The sequence below is a fragment of the Macaca nemestrina genome, chromosome 19 (assembly GCF_043159975.1).
Source record: "Macaca nemestrina isolate mMacNem1 chromosome 19, mMacNem.hap1, whole genome shotgun sequence".
Classification (NCBI taxonomy): domain Eukaryota; kingdom Metazoa; phylum Chordata; class Mammalia; order Primates; family Cercopithecidae; genus Macaca; species Macaca nemestrina.
Window position 1 is genome coordinate 65,559,123 of NC_092143.1, and position 17,584 is coordinate 65,576,706.

Genomic DNA, 17,584 nt, shown 5'->3' on the forward strand with positions numbered 1-17,584 from the left:
GTAAACTTATGCCTGTGTATCTAAAGTAGACAGCTGCTGGTTAGCTCTGATGGATTGTTGCCACCAGGGTACAGCTAAGGATTCCCGATCTTCTAATTTCTCAAAAGAAATGGAAATATAGATTCTTATGAATTAAAACATTGGCAATACTGTCTGAGTCAAGGAGAATGCATTTGTAGATCAAATCTACTCCAAGGCCACCATTCTGCAAACTGCACAGAAGAATACCTTGGATGCACTTATTTGTTCTTTCTTAAGATATATTTCACAAGACAAAGTTTAAAAATGAATATTAAAAATAAATTTTGAAAAATACCTTAGTAAAAAACCCTGATGGGCAAGAAAAGCTTTTGTAATGAGTATGCTTAGCTTTCTTTGTGAATCAAATAGCCTGCAAATTTACAACGATGTCAAATAAAGTGATACAACAATTTGGATCTGAAGTGACTTTCTGGAACCAAAAATGCCCATACTCCAAAGTAACTCACAGTCCGAGCTAGGAAAAATTCACAGCCCAGCAATGTGAGCACATCAGGGGCTAACTACTAAGGACAATGGTTTTCAAAGTCAGTGACTAAGCAGTTATTCTTATAATAAAATAATTATTTTAATGAAGTATTTGAAATAATTTTAAACATCTGATCAGTAAGATTATACATAAATGAGTAGGCTGCACTTTACAAAAAATAAAGGTAAGCATTTAAATATACAAAAACAACTTTGGATAAAGATCTCTTCTTAAAGTACTCCTTTAACATTCACATAATTTATAGCATTTTACATAACTTGCTGAAACAAAAAAAAAAAAGTGGCCAATTTAAAATTTACTATAGTGTAGAATGTGGCCATAACAGTCCCAATGGGAAGAACAGGATGAAGAATAACATACGTGAGGTGGTTTTTTTTCCTCTGAATTCTTATAAGTATAGCATTTCCCATTTCCGAAATACCTTCTTGGAGGATTCAATCATTTTTTTCTGTATGTGATTCTAACTACTGTGATTATTTTTCACCAGCTGTATTCCACACACGTGGAATTTTCTTTTTTTTAAAGAGGGTTTGCTTTGTCCATCAGCTTCTTCCTCAGGTGAACACATATAACTTGCTTCTCATATTTAGAGCTCATATTCCGAAGAGTGAGATACTGACAGTACCTTTTAAGTACAGAATCCAACATAAAGTCCTATTGTTAAAAATTTCTCATCATCAGTTAGGATTTTTTAAATGTGCCAACACGCTTAAAACTTAGGATAACTAAAATACATTATGACAGAAGGAACTACAAAAACTATCCTTCTTGGGATTTAAAACAATACAAAACAAAAAATAACATTTTCCTTTCAAAATACTATAATTTGAAAACATCTGGTACATTCTCCTTTTTGGTTGTGCTGTGATTTTTTTTCCCCATCAACAAAACATGTACCAATTGTTTTGGAGTTCCGATTCTACCTCTTCCCCTCTTGGGCGTATGAAGCACATTTCCTGTTTTATGATATCATTTTCACATTCCCCTCATCAGTTTGAAAGCAATGCCTTAACGTTCCTTCTAATACTTTGCACCTTTTCCGTTTTTTCAACAAGATACATTGGTAGATTTAATTTTAAGGTTTTCCTGATAAGGACGTCCCCTCACTTGGTACCAGAAACGGCATATGGTGATATGAAGCAGAGAATTAGCAATCCCAGGCACAATCTATCCCCATTTGTCTCGTTTTGACAACATTGGAACTCAGCCGACCAAAGTCACCACAGGCCCTACTCTGTGGCCTGTCATGTACAGAAGGTGACTGTCATAGTTAGCTAAGCGACTTCTGATTCCTGCCCAGAAAACCTACCACTTTGGGACAGGTTCAATATAGAATGAAATAGTCATTCTTGTATTTTCTTACACCTCTTCCTTTCTCCTGCATCTCAATGCATGCTGTATTAGGGAAGGACACCTCACCTGCTACAATTCGGCAGATGAGGCAGGTAGTAACAAACAGGGCCTTAACTTGCTTTAATTTAATGCACAGATGGGCAGATGCCGAATTCTGTGCAAAGTGTATTTCATAACTGATTTTATGAAGAAGACAAAGATGAATTTGAGTCTGTAAGAGCCCCATGGGATGGACAGGTAAGAGTTAATATAGTTTCTAACTGTAAACAATGCTCTTTCAATGTTGGTGATTATTTTCCAGAAACTGAAATTTCAGGACAGTGCAACAATGCTCTTTGTGTCTTCTTTGGCAGTAAATAGCAAGGATCTGGATGGAGAGTGGAGTGGTCACTTCAGAAGGGCCAGGTATAGAGCTCGAGAATACTTCATCTCCCGTTCCTGTTCCATACAAAATATCAAGTCCCTGAGGCAGACTCTCGTGATTCTTGGACGATGCAATTGTTTGGTGGCTGTCAGGCTGGATGTCCCAGAAGCAAGAAGGTTGTCTTTTAAGCCCTAAAAATAATAAAAGGAAAAGCAATTTGAAATAAAAATCTTTCATAGAGGGAAAGCCTGTCAATTCTAGCATGTAAGAGCCCACTACCTCCTGGTCACTGGGTTAGGTACTGGAGATAATGGAATGATGAAGACCTAACCCTGTCCTCCAGCAGTCAGCCTCAAATGGCCACTAAACCTATCACCTGAGCTCATTCCTTCCTTCCTTCTCACCTGCAGCATGGCAATAGCCTCTGAAGTGGTTTCTCCATTTCCAGGCTCTACTTGGCTCCATTCTTTCCAGCGCATTGCAGGCCAGCCTTTCCCTCTTTAAAGGCCTTACACAAATCTTTTGAGAGTAACAGATGTGTTTATCACTTCGATTGTGGTGATGATTTCATAGCTGTATGCATACATAAAAATCTATCAAATGTATACTTTAAATGTATGCAGTCTTGGCCAGGCGCGGTGGCTCAAACCTGTAATCCCAGCACTTTGGGAGGCCGAGACAGGCGGATCACGAGGTCAGGAGATCGAGATCATCCTGGCTAAAACGGTGAAACCCTGTCTCTACTAAAAAAAATACAAAAACCTAGCCGGGCGAGGTGGCGGACGCCTGTAGTCACAGCTACTCAGGAGGCTGAGGCAGGAGAATGGCGTGAACCCGGGAGGCGGAGCTTGCGGTGAGCTGAGATCCGGCCACTGTACTCCAGCCTGGGCGATAGAGCGAGACTCCGTCTCAAAAAAAAAAAAAATGTATGCAGTCTTTTGTATGTCAATAATAGAAAATAACAATGAAGGCCTTTCATTGTTCAGATCCCACAAGGCCATGGTTCCAAAATCTTCAATGGCTCCCCACTGCCCAGAGCAGCTTCTTGAGAACCACACTGAGCACTTTTCATATATTATCTCTTTTCTATTATACAAAATTGCAGTCAGTTTTAAATGAGCGCTGCCCCCATTTATCAAATGAGGAAACTGAGCTTAGACAGGTTAAGCAATCTGTTCAAGGTCACATAGCAAAGTTGAGCTGTGACTCAGTTTCTAATTTGATTTAAAGTAAATGCTCTGGTTGGGCACGGTAGCTCACGTCTGTAATCCCAGCACTTTGGGAGGTCGAGGTGGGCAGCTCACCTGAAGTCAGGAGTTCGAGACCAGCCTGGCCAACATGGTGAAACCCCGTCTCTACTAAAAATAAAAAAATTAGCCGGGTGTGGTGGCATGTGCCTGTAATCCCAGCTACTAGGGAGGCTGAGGCAGGAAAGTTGAACCTGGGAGGCAGAGGCTGCAGTGAGCTGAGATCGCGCTACTGCATTCCCGCCTGGACAACAGAGCAAGACTCTGTCTCAAAAAAATAAAAATAATAAAAATAAAAATAAAGTAAGTGATCTTAACCACTGTGCTGTATCATCCACCATATCACATATAAACCCATCACCCTGGCTTCCTTCTCTCCAGCCTCACTTCCCATTGCTCCTTTACAAGGCATCTTAACTGCAGCCACAATAGACAGAGATTCGCAAAGAGGCCATTCTAGGCCAATCTACCCATCTTTTAAGACCCATTTCAAATGGGTCTACCTGTCCTTCATCCAAGGAAATCTCACCGTGGCAATGACCTTACATCGTATTACAGTAATTTGTATATGCTCCCACCACCACCACATACCCACTAGACGGTAAGCTTTCTGAGAACAAGGACTATGGTTTCTGTCTCCTCTAGGGCTTAGCAGAGTTCACAGAGCAACACATATCAAACAAAATATCCACAATATTTTCTAAATTGAATGCACCGGTTTAAAACAGAACAAGAATTCTAAATGTCATTTTAAAATGATGAAAACACAACACTCCTGTAATTAAGACAGTTTTCCGAATGTGTTTACCAATATGAATTACCAGTACGTCTATATGCTAGTACTTTTAATTGGAAGAAAAGAAAAACATAGAACTCTCAAAGGGTAATTTTGTACAAATGAAATCCTTTGATTCTTTTTACCTTTGTTTCAAAACAAAATCCTTTGTTTCAAAAAACGTCTCAATAGGACTGGCAAATGTCTTTTATCCACCCAAAAGACATACATAGGCCGGGCGCGGTGACTCAAGCCTGTAATCCCAGCACTTTGGGAGGCCGAGACGGATGGATCACAAGGTCAGGAGATCGAGACCATCCTGGCAAACACGGTGAAACCCCGTCTCTACTAAAAATACAAAAAAACTAGCTGGGCGAGGTGGCGGGCGCCTGTAGTCCCAGCTACTCGGGAGGCTGAGGCAGGAGAATGGCATAAACCTGGGAGACAGAGCTTGCAGTGAGCTGAGATCCGGCCACTGTACTACAGCCTGGGTGACAGAGCGAGACTCCGTCTCAAAAAAAAAAAAAAAGACATACATAAGAAAAGATATTTACCTAACATAGGAAGAAAATCTGTTACTGTCCTTTTATAACCATTAAATTTTAATTACTCCTTCCACCTTTTTGGGTTTCTTGTTTTGTTTTGATGGAGAGGAAGGAAATCCCTTAAGGTCTCCAAAACACCATGGTCAAAATCAGTCAAACTTAATTCCATGCATGTTCACAGCATGACTTAGGGGTACTTTATCTGATGGACAAATAAAACTTGTTTAAGAGATACTACCCAGTTTTTGAGGGACATGATATCGCAGTCATATTTTTATACTCATTAAGTTAAACTTGTTATAAGTATCCATGGAAAAAATTCTGGAAAGTCCACATTCTAAAAGAGGAAAAAGATCGGTCTCAGCTGCACAATTGTTTGGCTACTTATCCCGGAGCCCATCCATAGCATACAGCCAGTCTCTCGCTACTTCTGCAGGGTTCTTGGTAATGAATGCAATTTGTACAAGTGTAAGCCTCCGGAACTTCAGCTAAGCCTGGCAGTGAAGCACTAGCGTGTCACTCTGCTAGCACCAACACTCAGAGATGGTGTAACTCAGATGTAATTTTAACTACTGTAAATTATTACCATCAAAATATCTTCGTAAGATTTTTGCAGAATGGCACCAAAAGTTCAGTTTTGTTTAGAAAATTGAATAAAAAGTACATATTAGGAAGAAAGTTACTAAAACACATAATTGGCAGTGAGTGGCAGTTTTGTTGTTTATAGGAGCAACCCGTTTAAAACTACAATATATTTAGGCCAAGGCAAGCAAATCACTTGAGGTCAAGAGTTCAAGACCAGCCTGGCTAACATGGTGAAACCCCATCTCTACCAAAAAAATTAAAAAATGAGCCGGGCGTGGTGGTGTGTGTCTGTAAGCTCACTTACTCGGGAGGCTGAGGTGGAAGAACTGCTTGAACCCAGGAGGCAGAGGGTGAAGTGAGCCAAGATCATGCCACTGCACTACAGCCTGGATGACAGAGTGAGACTGTCTCAAAAAAACAAAAAACTTCAATACATTTAACTAGAGGCAATTTCTTTAGCCATAAATTAGATATATTACACTAAAACTGTATCTATATGTTTATAAATCTTCTAAGAGTTTACCTAAAATCAGTACTTTGGTGTTTTATATGAAATTGTAAAATAACTGGCTAGACAGACACAATGTCTCGGCAATTCCACATCTATGTAAATACCCAGAAATATGCCATGGGTTCATCAAAAGATATTGTATAAGGATGACAACTATCCACAAGAGCCCTAAGCTAGAAACAATCCAAGTGAGTACATTAAGAGTACAATAAATTGTGGAATAATCATACCATGGAATGATACACAGCAATAATGACTGGGTAACATGAAAAAGTATCACAAAAATGTTCAATGAAAGGAACCAGACACAAAGGAATTCATACGGTATGATTCAATTTCTACCAAGTCCCCAAACAGACAAAGCTAAAAAAAAGTCAGGAGAGTGAGTTCTCATGGGGGAGATGAGAAGTGATTAGAAGAGTGAGGTTGTCTGGAGTTCTGATGATGTTTCCTTCTTGATCTAACTACTGCCTACATGAATGTGTTCATACTGTGAAAATTGTGGTGAGCTTATGACTTGTGTACTTTTTATATTGATGCTATATTTCAATAAAAAATTAAATCGCTACCCCAAAAACCTTGCCTCAGGAAGAAATTAACATGGAAGCAAAGAGAGGGGGGAAAGGAAAGACAATAAGGCAAAATTGTCAAACAGAAAAAAAAAATAAAGAGACCTAATCATCTGAGTAAGGAACAAAGGGGTCACAGTTCATGTTTGTCATGTGACAAGCCTGAAGGATTCAGGGGAAAGAGCCATATTACAGCTGCCAGCACAGAGTTGAAAAGAAGGTCATTCCAACAGGATGCAGCAGAGGGCCTGAGGCAATGTTATAAATGAAAAAAACCCCAAGGGACTTTCAGTAACCCAACAGAAATGTCTTTCATGATTCACAACTTTACAAAGGTGATAGCATTCTCTTTCCCCAAATAGCAGCTAACTAGAAAGTCAATCTTTCTTGAATCTGAATACAAAATATGTAGCATTTTTATTCCTGAGCTTATGATTTGGCGAAGTCCGCAATTGTAACTTGTCAATCACAATGACCTGGCCAAAATAACCATCTACTCTCAATTATCCACAGTTAAGAGGGTAGAGAGTACACAGATAACTTACAGCCATAAAAACCAAACCTACTTTTTCACCATCAGTTTTAATTTTTCTCTGCCTCACCAAGTCCTTTCCCCAGAGTTGACTAGGACTGATTTCTGGTCACATTAGAAATCACAAAGAATAGTAACGTGATTAAGGGCCCAGAGTTTTTAAGAAGGAAAAAAAAAAAGGGCTGTTTATTCTTCTCACTGTTAGCATACTGTTCATTTTGGAAATAGAAGGTTTTCCCATGTAACTTTCTACATGAGGATATTCCTTAATCTGGATTCTTCTCCTGGATGAAAATGAAAGATGAAACAAACAATTCATTTCCCAGGTGCACAACAGATGTCCTAGGAAGCCGACTCAAACCTAAATGTTAACATCTTCTAAAATTGCCAGATAATTGTTACCCATTAATGTTACCCAGCCCACTAACAACTTATCTCACCTAATTTGTTTTGTTATACCACTAAACTAAGTTTCTTGTTTTTATAATGAAACTTTTGAGGAACTCCATTGCTCTAACAAGAAAAAATGCAAAATCATCAGTTACCAATTTTAGATAAGTAGCACCATTTTAATAATGATATTAAATAACTAAAAATAACTAGTAATCCAATTTTTATCCCTTCAACTTAATACAGCAGGTGTTGTGAAATATAACCTTTAAAGGGTTTTCTACTTCTTTTTCCATATTTCCTTAAATTAGATGACTGCTCTACCACATTAGAAGCAGAAAGGACATCTTTATGAACCCAGGGTCTTCAGGAATCATGTTGGGGTTTATAGTGACTCCATACAAGCCTCTCCTCCCAAGAGCCACCATCCATGGTAATGTAGCTTCATGCTAGTCCATGTTCTGATTCCATTCAAAATTATCTGGGTTACTGGTAACCTACTATGGGCAAGGAACTGTACTAGGCAGCATAAGACATACATAACCGAACGGTGGTAAACACTCATTGTCTCCTCCATAGGCAATCTCAAATTACTTAATTTCTCTGTGCCTCAGTTTCCCAATCTGCAAACTAGGGACAGTAATACTAATTATCTCATATGGCTGGTGTGAAGATTAAATGAGAATGGTATATGCTCTAAAAATGTTCGCCCTATTCTCATAATGAAGTCCCTAGTTAGTAGGAAGGCACTGAAGGTTTACAAACAGAAAACAGTGTAATTCTAGCTCCAGAGCTTTTTTCCCATCCCCCTCCTATCCAGGTCCTATTCTCTCAAGTCTTCACTAAATCACTGGTTACTGAACTCAAGAGAAATAATTTGTGCTGCCATACTTACCTTGTCCCTCTCAGTGAAATTTCTGAATTTTAAGGGAGCCTTGAATGCCTAAAGCTCCAAAGTAGACTGATGGGCATTTCAGACATGTGACAGGTGGATAGTTTTTGTGACAAGTTTTTCTTACACTCCTCAAATTAAATAGTGGAGGAGCCTGCTGCTGTACAGAATCAACTAAGCTTATCAATATTGTCTCTAGAAACTAAAAGTCAATCTCTTTCATTCAATTCCCTGAATCCTAAGACTAATAAAAGCAAAATTTGTGTCCCAGAATCTGAATAGTTAACCAAACACAAAAACTGAGAATTTCTTAATACAGGAATCAAGAGGCAAAGATTCATGACATTCTCAGATTCTACCTGATTTACACTAAGTCACAACCTCATGCCACCATGGCAGCTCTTAAGGGATGGCTCAAGTCTTTTCAGCTTTAAGGAGGAAACAAGGTCCAATGAAGAATAGGGAGTAGAAAGAAGACCCAGCTCCAGAAAAAAAAAAAACAACAACAACTGAACATCTTCTAAGTTTCAGAAGCAAAAATAAATAAAAGTGCCCTGGATACCTGACCCAGTGTAACAAGAACACTGAAAATTTATATTCAAAATACCCAAGCTTCTAGGCCTTAAAGGGGAACACAGGACAGAAAAATACTGAGCTTCAAATTTGACTGCCCTCTGCTGGTCAACAAGCAAAATTTCTGAAGCAACAGCTCTCTCATCTTTATCACCTTCATTTTATTCTTTTTTTTAATATATATATATATGTGTGTGTGTGTGTGTGTGTGTGTGTATATATATATTATACTTTATGTTCTAGGGTACATGTGCACAACGTGCAGGTTACGTATGTATACATGTGCCATGTTGGTGTGCTGCACCCATTAACTCGTCATTTACATTAGGTATGTGTCCTAATGCTATCCCTTCCCCCTCCCCCAACCCATAACAGGCCCAGTGGGTGATGTTCCCCTTCCTGTGTCTAAGTGTTCTCATTGTTCAATTCCCACCTATGAGTGAGAACAAGTGGTGTTTGGTCTTCTGTTCCTGCAATAGTTTGCTGAGAATGATGGTTTCCAGCTGCATCCACATCCCTACAAAGGACATGAACTCATCCTTTTTTATGGCTGCATAGTATTCTATGGTGTATATATGCCACATTTTCCTAATCCAGTCTATCATTGATGGACATGTGAGTTGATTCCAAGTCTTTGCTATTGTGAATAGTGCCGCAATAAACATACGTGTGCATATGTCTTTATAGCAGCATGATTTATAATCCTTTGGGTACACACCCAGTAGTGGGATGGCTGGGTCAAATGGTATTTCTCTAGTTTTAGATCCTTGAGGAATCGCCACACTGTCTTCTACAATGGTTGAACTAGTTTACAGTCCCACCAACAGTGTAAAAGTGTTCCTATTTCTCCACATCCTCTCCAGCACCTGTTGTTTCCTGACTTTTTAATGATCACCATTCTAACTGGTATGAGATGGTATCTCATTGTGGTTCTGATTTGCATTTCTCTGACAGCTAGTGATGATGAGCATTTTTTCATGTGTCTGTTGGCTGTATAAATGTCTTCTTTTGAGAAGTATCTGGTCATACATACCCTTTGCCCACTTTTTGATGGGGCTGGGTTTTTTTTCTTGTAAATTTGAGTTCTTTGTAGGTTCTGGATATTAGCCCTTTGTCAGATGAGTAGATTGCAAAAATTTTCTCCCATTCTGTAGGTTGCCTGTTCACTCTGATGGTAGTTTCTTTTGTTGTACAGAAGTTCTTCAGTTTAATCAGATCCCATTTGTCAACTCTGGCCTTTGTTGCCATCCCTTTTGGTGTTTTAGACATGAAGTCCTTGCCCATGCCTGTGTCCTGAATGGTATTACCTAGGTTTTCTTCTAGGGTTTTTATGGTTTTAGATCTAAAATTTAAGTCTGTAATCCATCTTGAATTAATTTTTATATAAGGTATAAGGAAGGCGTCCAGTTTCAGCTTTCTACTTATGGCTAGCCAGTTCTCCCAGCACCATCTATTATAGGGAATCCTTTCCCCATTTCTTGTTTCTCTCAGGTTTGTCAAAGATCAGATGGTTGTAGATGTGTGGTATTATTTCTGAGGGCTCTGTTCTGTTCCATTGTTCTATATCTCTGTTTTGGAACCAGTACCATGCTGTTTTGGTTACTGTAGCCTTGTAGTATAGTTTGAAGTCAGGTAGTGTGATGCCTCCAGCTTTGTTCTTTTGGCTTAAGATTGTCTTGGCAATGCGGCCTCTTTTTTGGTTCCATATGAACTTGAAAGTAGTTTTTTCCAATTCTGTGAAGAAAGTAACTGGTAGCTTGATGGGGATGGAATTGAATCTACAAATTACCTTGGGCAGTATGACCATTTTCACAATATTGATTGTTCCTATCCATAGGCATGGAATGTTCTTCCATTTGTTTGTGTCCTCTTTTATTTCACTGAGCAGTGGTTTGTAGTTCTCCTTGAAGAGGTCCTTCGCATCCCTTGTAAGTTGGATTCCTAGGTATTTTATTCTCTTTAAAGCAATTGTGAATGGGAGTTCATTCATGATTTGGCTGTTTGTCTGTTATTGATGTATAAGAATGCTTGTGGTTTTTGCACATTATGACTTTGCATCCTAAGACTTTGCTGAAGTTGCTTATCAGCTTAAGGAGATTTGGGGCTGAGACAATGGGGTTTTCTAAATAACTATCTTGTCATCTGCAAACAGGGACAATTTGACTTCTTCTTTTCCTAACTGAATACCCTTTATTTCTTTCTCTTGCCTGACTGCCCTGACCAGAACTTCCAACACTATATTCAATAGGAGTGGTGAGAGAGGGCATATCCCTGTCTTATGCCAGTTTTCAAAGGGAATGCTTCCAGTTTTTGCCCATTCAGTATGATATTGGCTGTGAGTTTGACATAAATAGCTCTTATTATTTTGAGATACGTTCCATCAATACCAAATTTATTGAGAGTTTTTAGCATGAAGGGCTGGTGAATTTTGTCAAAGGCCTTTTCTGCATCTATTGAGATAATCATGTGGCTTCTGTCTTTGGTTCTGTTTATATGCTGGATTACGTTTATTGATTTGCGTATGTTGAACCAGTCTTGCATCCCAAGGATGAAGCCCACTTGATCATGGTGGATAAGCTTTTTGATGTGCTGGATTCGGTTTGCCAGTATTTTACTGAGGATTTTTGCATTGATGTTCATCAGGGATATTGGTCTAAAAATCTCTTTTTTTGTTGTGTCTCTGCCAGGCTTTGGTATCAGGATGATGTTGGCCTCATAAAATGAGTTAGGGAGGATTCTCTCTTTTTCTATTGATTGGAATAGTTTCAGAAGGAATGGTACCAGCTCCTCCTCGTACCTCTGGTAGAATTTGGCTGTGAATCCATCTGGTCCTGGACTTTTTTTGGTTGGTAGGCTATTAATTATTGCCTCAATTTCAGAGCCTGTTATTGGTCTATTCAGGGATTCAACTTCTTCCTGGTTTAGTCTTGGGAGAGTGTATGTGTCCAGGAATTTATCCATTTCTTCTAGATTTTCTAGTTTATTTATGTAGAGGTGTTTATAGTATTTTCTGATGGTAGTTTGTATTTCTGTGGGGTCGGTGGTGATATCCCCTTTATCATTTTTTATTGCATCTATTTGATTCTTCTTTCTTTTCTTCTTTATTAGTCTTGCTAGAGGTCTCTCAATTTTGTTGATCTTTTCAAAAAACCAGCTCCTGGATACACTGATTTTTTGAAGGGTTTTTTGTGTCTCTATCTCCTTCAGTTCTGCTCTGATCTTAGTTATTTCTTGCCTTCTGCTGGCTTTTGAATGTGTTTGCTCTTGCTTCTCTAGTTCTTTTAATTGTGATGTTAGGGTGTCAATTTTAGATCTTTCCTGCTTTCTCTTGTGGGAATTTAGTGCTATAAATTTCCCTCTACACACTGCTTTAAATGTGTCCCAGAGATTCTGGTATGTTGTATCTTTGTTCTCACTGGTTTCAAAGAACATCTTTATTTTTGCCTTCATTTCGTTATGCACCCAGTAGTCATTCAGGAGCAGGCTGTTCAGTTTCCATGTAGTTGAGTGGTTTTGATTGAGTTTCTTAGTCCTGTGTTCTAGTTTGATTGCACTGTGGTCTGACAGTTTGTTATAATTTCTGTTCTTGTACATTTGCTGAGGAGTGCTTTACTTCCAACTATGTGGTCAATTCTGGAATAAGTGTGATGTATATATTCTGTTGATTTGGGGTGGAGAGTTCTGTAGATGTCTATCAGGTCCACTTGGTACAGAGTTGAGTTCAATTCTTGGATATCCTTGTTAACTGTCTGTCTCGTTGATCTGTCTAATGTTGACACTGGGGTGTTAAAGTCTCCCATTATTATTGTGTGGGGGTCTAAGTCTCTTTGTAAGTCTCTAAAGACTTGCTTTATGAATCTGGATGTTCCTGTATTGGGTGCATATATATTTAGGATAGTTAGCTCTTCTTGTCGAATTGATCCCTTTAGCTTATGTAATGGCCTTCTTTGTCTCTTTTGATCTTTTTTGGTTTAAAGTCTGTTTTATCAGAGACTAGGATTGCAACTCCTGCCTTTTTTTGTTTTCCATTTGCTTGGTAGATCGTCCTCCATCCCTTTATTTTGAGCCTATGTGTGTCTCTGCACATGAGATGCATCTCCTGAATACAGCAAACGGATGGGTCTTGATTCTTTATCCAATTTGCCAGTCTCTGTCTTCTAATTGGAGCATTTAGCCCATTTACATTTAAGGTTAATACTGTTATGTGTGAACTTGATCCTGTCATTATGATATCAGCTGGTTATTTTGCTCGTTAGTTGATGCAGTTTCTTCCTAGCATCGATGGCCTTTACATTTTGGGATGGTTTTGCAGTGGCTGGTATTGGTTTTTCCTCTCCACATTTAGTGCTTCCTTCAGGAGCTCTTGTAGGGCAGGCCTGGTGGTGACAGAATCTCTCAGCATTTGCTTGTCTGTAAAGGATTTTATTTCTCCTTCACTTAGGAAGCTTAGTTTAGCTGGATATGAAATTCTGGGTTGAAAATTATTTTCTTTAAGAATGTCGAATATCGGCCCCCACTCTCTTCTGGCTTGTAGAGTTTCTGCCGAGAGATCCGCTGTTAGTCTCATGGGCTTACCTTTGTGGGTAACCCCACCTTTCTCTCTGGCTACCCTTAACATTTTTTCCTTCATTTCAACTTTGGTGAATCTGACAGTTATGTGTCTTGGAGTTGCTCTTCTCGAGGAGTATCTTAGTGGCATTCTCTGTATTTCCTGAATTTGAATGTTGGCCTGCCTTGCTAGGTTGGAGAAGTTCCTTGGATAATATCCTGCAGAGTGTTTTCCAACTTGGTTCCATTCTCCCCATCACTTTCAGGTACACGAATCAGACATAGATTTGGTCTTTTCACATAGTCCCATATTTCTTGGAGGCTTTGTTCATTTCTTTTTATTCTTTTTTCTCTAAACTTCTCTTCTTGCTTCATTTCATTCATTTGATCTTTAATCATTGATACCCTTTCTTCCAGTTGATAGAGTCGGTTACTGAACCTTATGCATTTGTCACGTAGTTTTCCTGTCATGGTTTTCATCTCTATCAGGTCATTTAAGGACTTTTCTACATTGGTTATTCTAGTTAGCCATTTGTCAAATCTTTTTTCAAGGTTTTAATTTATTTGCACTGGGTTCATACTTCCTCCTTTAGCTCAGACAATTTTGATCGTCTGAAGCCTTCTTCTCTCAACTCATCAAAGTCATTCTCTGTCCAGCTTTGTTCCGTTGCTGGCAAGGAGCTGCATTCCTTTGGAAGGGGAGAGACATTCTGATGTTTAGAATTTTCAGCTTTTCTGCACTGCTTTTTCCCCATCTTTGTGGTTCTATCTACCTTTGGTCTTTGATGATGGTGATGTACAGATGGGGTTTTGGTGTGGATGTCCTTTCTGTTTGTTAGTTTTCCTTCTAACAGTCAGGACCCTCAGCTGCAGGTCTGTTGGAGTTTGCTCAAGGTCTACTCCAGACCCTGTTTGCCTGGGTATCAGCAGCAGAGGCTGCACAAGAGTGAATATTACTGAACAGCAAATGTTGATTGTTCCTCTGGAAGATTCATCTCAGAGGTGTACCTGGTCGTGTGAGGTATGAGGTATCAGTCTGCCCCTGGTCGGGGCTGTCTCCCAGTTAGGCTACTCAGGGGTCAGGGACCCACTTGAGCAGGCAGTCTGTCCGTTCTCAGATCTCAAACTCCATTCTGGGAGAACCACTACTCTCTTCAAAGCTGTCAGAGAGGGACATTTACATCTGCAGAGGTTTCTGCTGCCTTTTGTTTGGCTATGCCCTGTCCCCAGAGGTGGAGTCTACAGAGGCAGGTAGTCTACAGAGGCTCAAGAGGCCTCCTTGAGCTGTGGTGGGCTCCAACCAGTTTGAGCTTCCCGGCTGCTTTGTTTACCTACTAGGCCTCAGTAACAGCAGGCGCCCCTCCCCCAGCCTCGCTGCCACCTTGCAGTTAGATCTCAGACTGCTGTGCTAGCAATGAGGGAGGCTCCATGGGCGTGGGACCCTCCGAGCCGGGCGCGGGATATAATCTCCTGATGTGCCGTTTGCTAAGACCCTTGGTAAAGCGCAGTATTAAGGTGGGAGTGACCCGATTTTCCAGGTTTTGTGTGTCACAGTTTCCCTTGGCTGGGAAAGGGAATTCCCTTCCCCCTTGCACTTCCTCCTGCTTTGGCTCTTGCTCATTGGGCTGCACCCACTGTCCAACATGCCCCAGTGAGATGAACCCAGTACCTCAGTTGGAAATGCAAAAATCACCCGTCTTCTGTGTTGCTCACGCTGGGAGCTGGAGGCTGGAGCTTTTCCTATTCGGCCATCTTGGTGCCACTGGTTATTTTCTTTACTTTTATTAAGACACTTGCAAAGCCCTCTGAAAACTCACATAAACTATGTCCGGAGATAAGTTTTACCTATTATTTTCTTAAAATTTCTTCAAAGGACTGCTAGGTAACATTTTTTAAGAACTAGCTTTGATTTTTCTTTGGAGAATTGTGAATATAAATAAAAGCTACAATATAATAAGGGTTGTTGTGCCTCAAAACTAAAGTTGAATTTATCAATATCTTTAAATGTATTAATAATAGTTTTGTTTAAAACTCTAGTAATTCTAGAGTTGATGAGTTGCATACAGGCTGATAGAAAAATGACTCTAGAATAAAATATGAATTTATACAAAAAAAGCATTAGAAATTGGAAATATAAAAAACATTTTCTTTTCATAAATTATTTAAAAGATATATGACCATTAATAATAACATACTAGGAAGGTTACAACATACATAGCAGTAAAGTAGGTGACAACAATAGCACAAAGGATGGAGGGTGTGTATAATTAACAACTTGGTTTCGTTTTTTATTTATTTATTTATTTATTTATTTATTTATTTATTTAGAGGCAGAGTTTTGCTCTTGTTGCCCAGGCTGGAATACAATGGTGTGATCTCAGCTCACTGCAACCTTTGCCTCCCAGGTTCAAGTGATTCTCCTGCCTCAGTCTCCCAAGTAGCTGGGACCCACAGGCATGTGTGACCACGCCCAGCTAATTTTGTACTTTTAGTAGAGACAGGGTTTCTCCACGTTGGTCAGGCTGGTCTCCAACTCCCGATCTCAGGTGATCCGCCTGCCTAGGACTCGCAAAGTGCTGGGATTACAGGAGTGAGCCGCCACGCTCAGCCAAATTACTTGGTTTCAAAAGACTCTTCCATTCTGTGTGAAGTGGTATTACTCCAAAGCCAAGTGCAGTCAGTTAAGGGTGCACATTGTACCTTTGAACAGAGTCACAGCAACCATTAAACAAAATAAAAGGGCTGGACACAGTGGCTCACGCCTGTTACCCCAGCACTTTGGGAGGCCGATGCAGGCAGCTCACTTGAGCCCAGGAGCTCAAGACCAGCCTGGGCAACATGGTGAAACCCCACCTCTACTAAAAATACTAAAATCAGCCAGGCGTGGTGGCATGCACCTGTGGTCCCAGTTACTCCAGAGGCTGAGATGGGAGGATCGCTTGAACCTGGGAGGTTGAGGCTATAATGAGCAATCATTGTGCCACTGCACTCCAGCCTGGGCAACAGAGCAAGACTCTGTCTCAAGAAATAAGTAAGTATATAAATAAGACTATTAACTAAAAAGGAAACAGACAATGTAGCACAGAATACTAAAATACTGCTTGATTAACTCAAAAGATGGCAGAAAAGGAGAAAAAACTGGGAAATTTAAAAACGAATAGCAAGACAATGGACTTAAATCCAGTCACAGCAGTATTTACATTAAACATTGAACCAAACACTCCAAATGAATTTTCATTCTGGTAAAAAAATCAAAACTCAATTATATGTTATTTATAAGAGACCTGCTTTAAATAAAGACACAGATAAGGTGGAAGTAAACCAAAGGAGAAAAGATAAACTATGTAAATACTAAGGGTGAGAAAGCTGACATGGCTATAACAGTATCAAGCAAAGCACTAAAATAAAACTTTAAAAAAACAAAGCAGACTTCAAGACAAGGAATATTACTAGAAAGGAAGATCAATTCGCAAGGACAAAAGGAGGCAATTCACAAGAAAGACATTCAGTATTCATCAAGATAAACCATGCAAGCCCTTAGTAAACGTAAAGGACTAAAATCAGGCTATGTTCTCTGACCACAATGAAAACACCAAACATTTGGAAATTAAACACCACACTTTTAAATAATCTGTAGGTCAAAAAAGAAACCAGGATGGAAGTAAGGGAATATTTTCAAAGTTGATAATAAAAACACAACATATCTAAATCTGTAGGGGTAAGGCTAAAGTAGAAAACTAATGGAATTGTATAGCTTTAAACATAGAAATGTGTAAGGTCAATTACAGGCTTCCACCTTAAGAGGCTGGAAAAAGAACTCAATATAAATAGAAGAAAGGAAAATAATAGAAATAATAGGAGTAGAAATCAATACAATAGAAAACAGACAAATTTTTTGAAAAAATGAGGCCGGGCGCGGTGGCTCAAGCCTGTAATCCCAGCACTTTGGGAGGCCGAGATGGGCGGATCACGAGGTCAGGAGATCGAGACCATCCTGGCTAACACGGTGAAACCCCGTCTCTACTAAGAAATACAAAAAATAGCCGGGCGAGGTGGCAGCGCCTGTAGTCCCAGCTACTCGGGAGGCTGAGGCCGGAGAATGGCGTGAACCCGGGAGGCCGAGCTTGCAGTGAGCTGAGATCCGGCCACTGCACTCCAGCCTGGGCTACAG

General features: G+C 39.7%; 1 protein-coding gene across 2 annotated transcripts in view; it reads right to left on the reverse strand.

The window, feature by feature from the left end:
* Positions 1–584: 584 nt before the first annotated feature.
* The window catches only part of LOC105465340 (TATA-box binding protein associated factor 4b), a 166,435-nt gene continuing 149,435 nt past the window's right edge, over positions 585–17,584 (reverse strand). Inside the window, exon 15 of one of the 2 annotated variants that reach the window (XM_011713758.3) lies at positions 585–2,437. In XM_011713758.3, coding sequence (XP_011712060.2) covers positions 2,270–2,437 — 168 coding nt within the window. In that variant the 3' untranslated portion in view covers positions 585–2,269. The remainder of the gene's footprint in view (positions 2,438–17,584) is intronic. The other variant, XM_011713762.3, reaches the window with a different exon arrangement.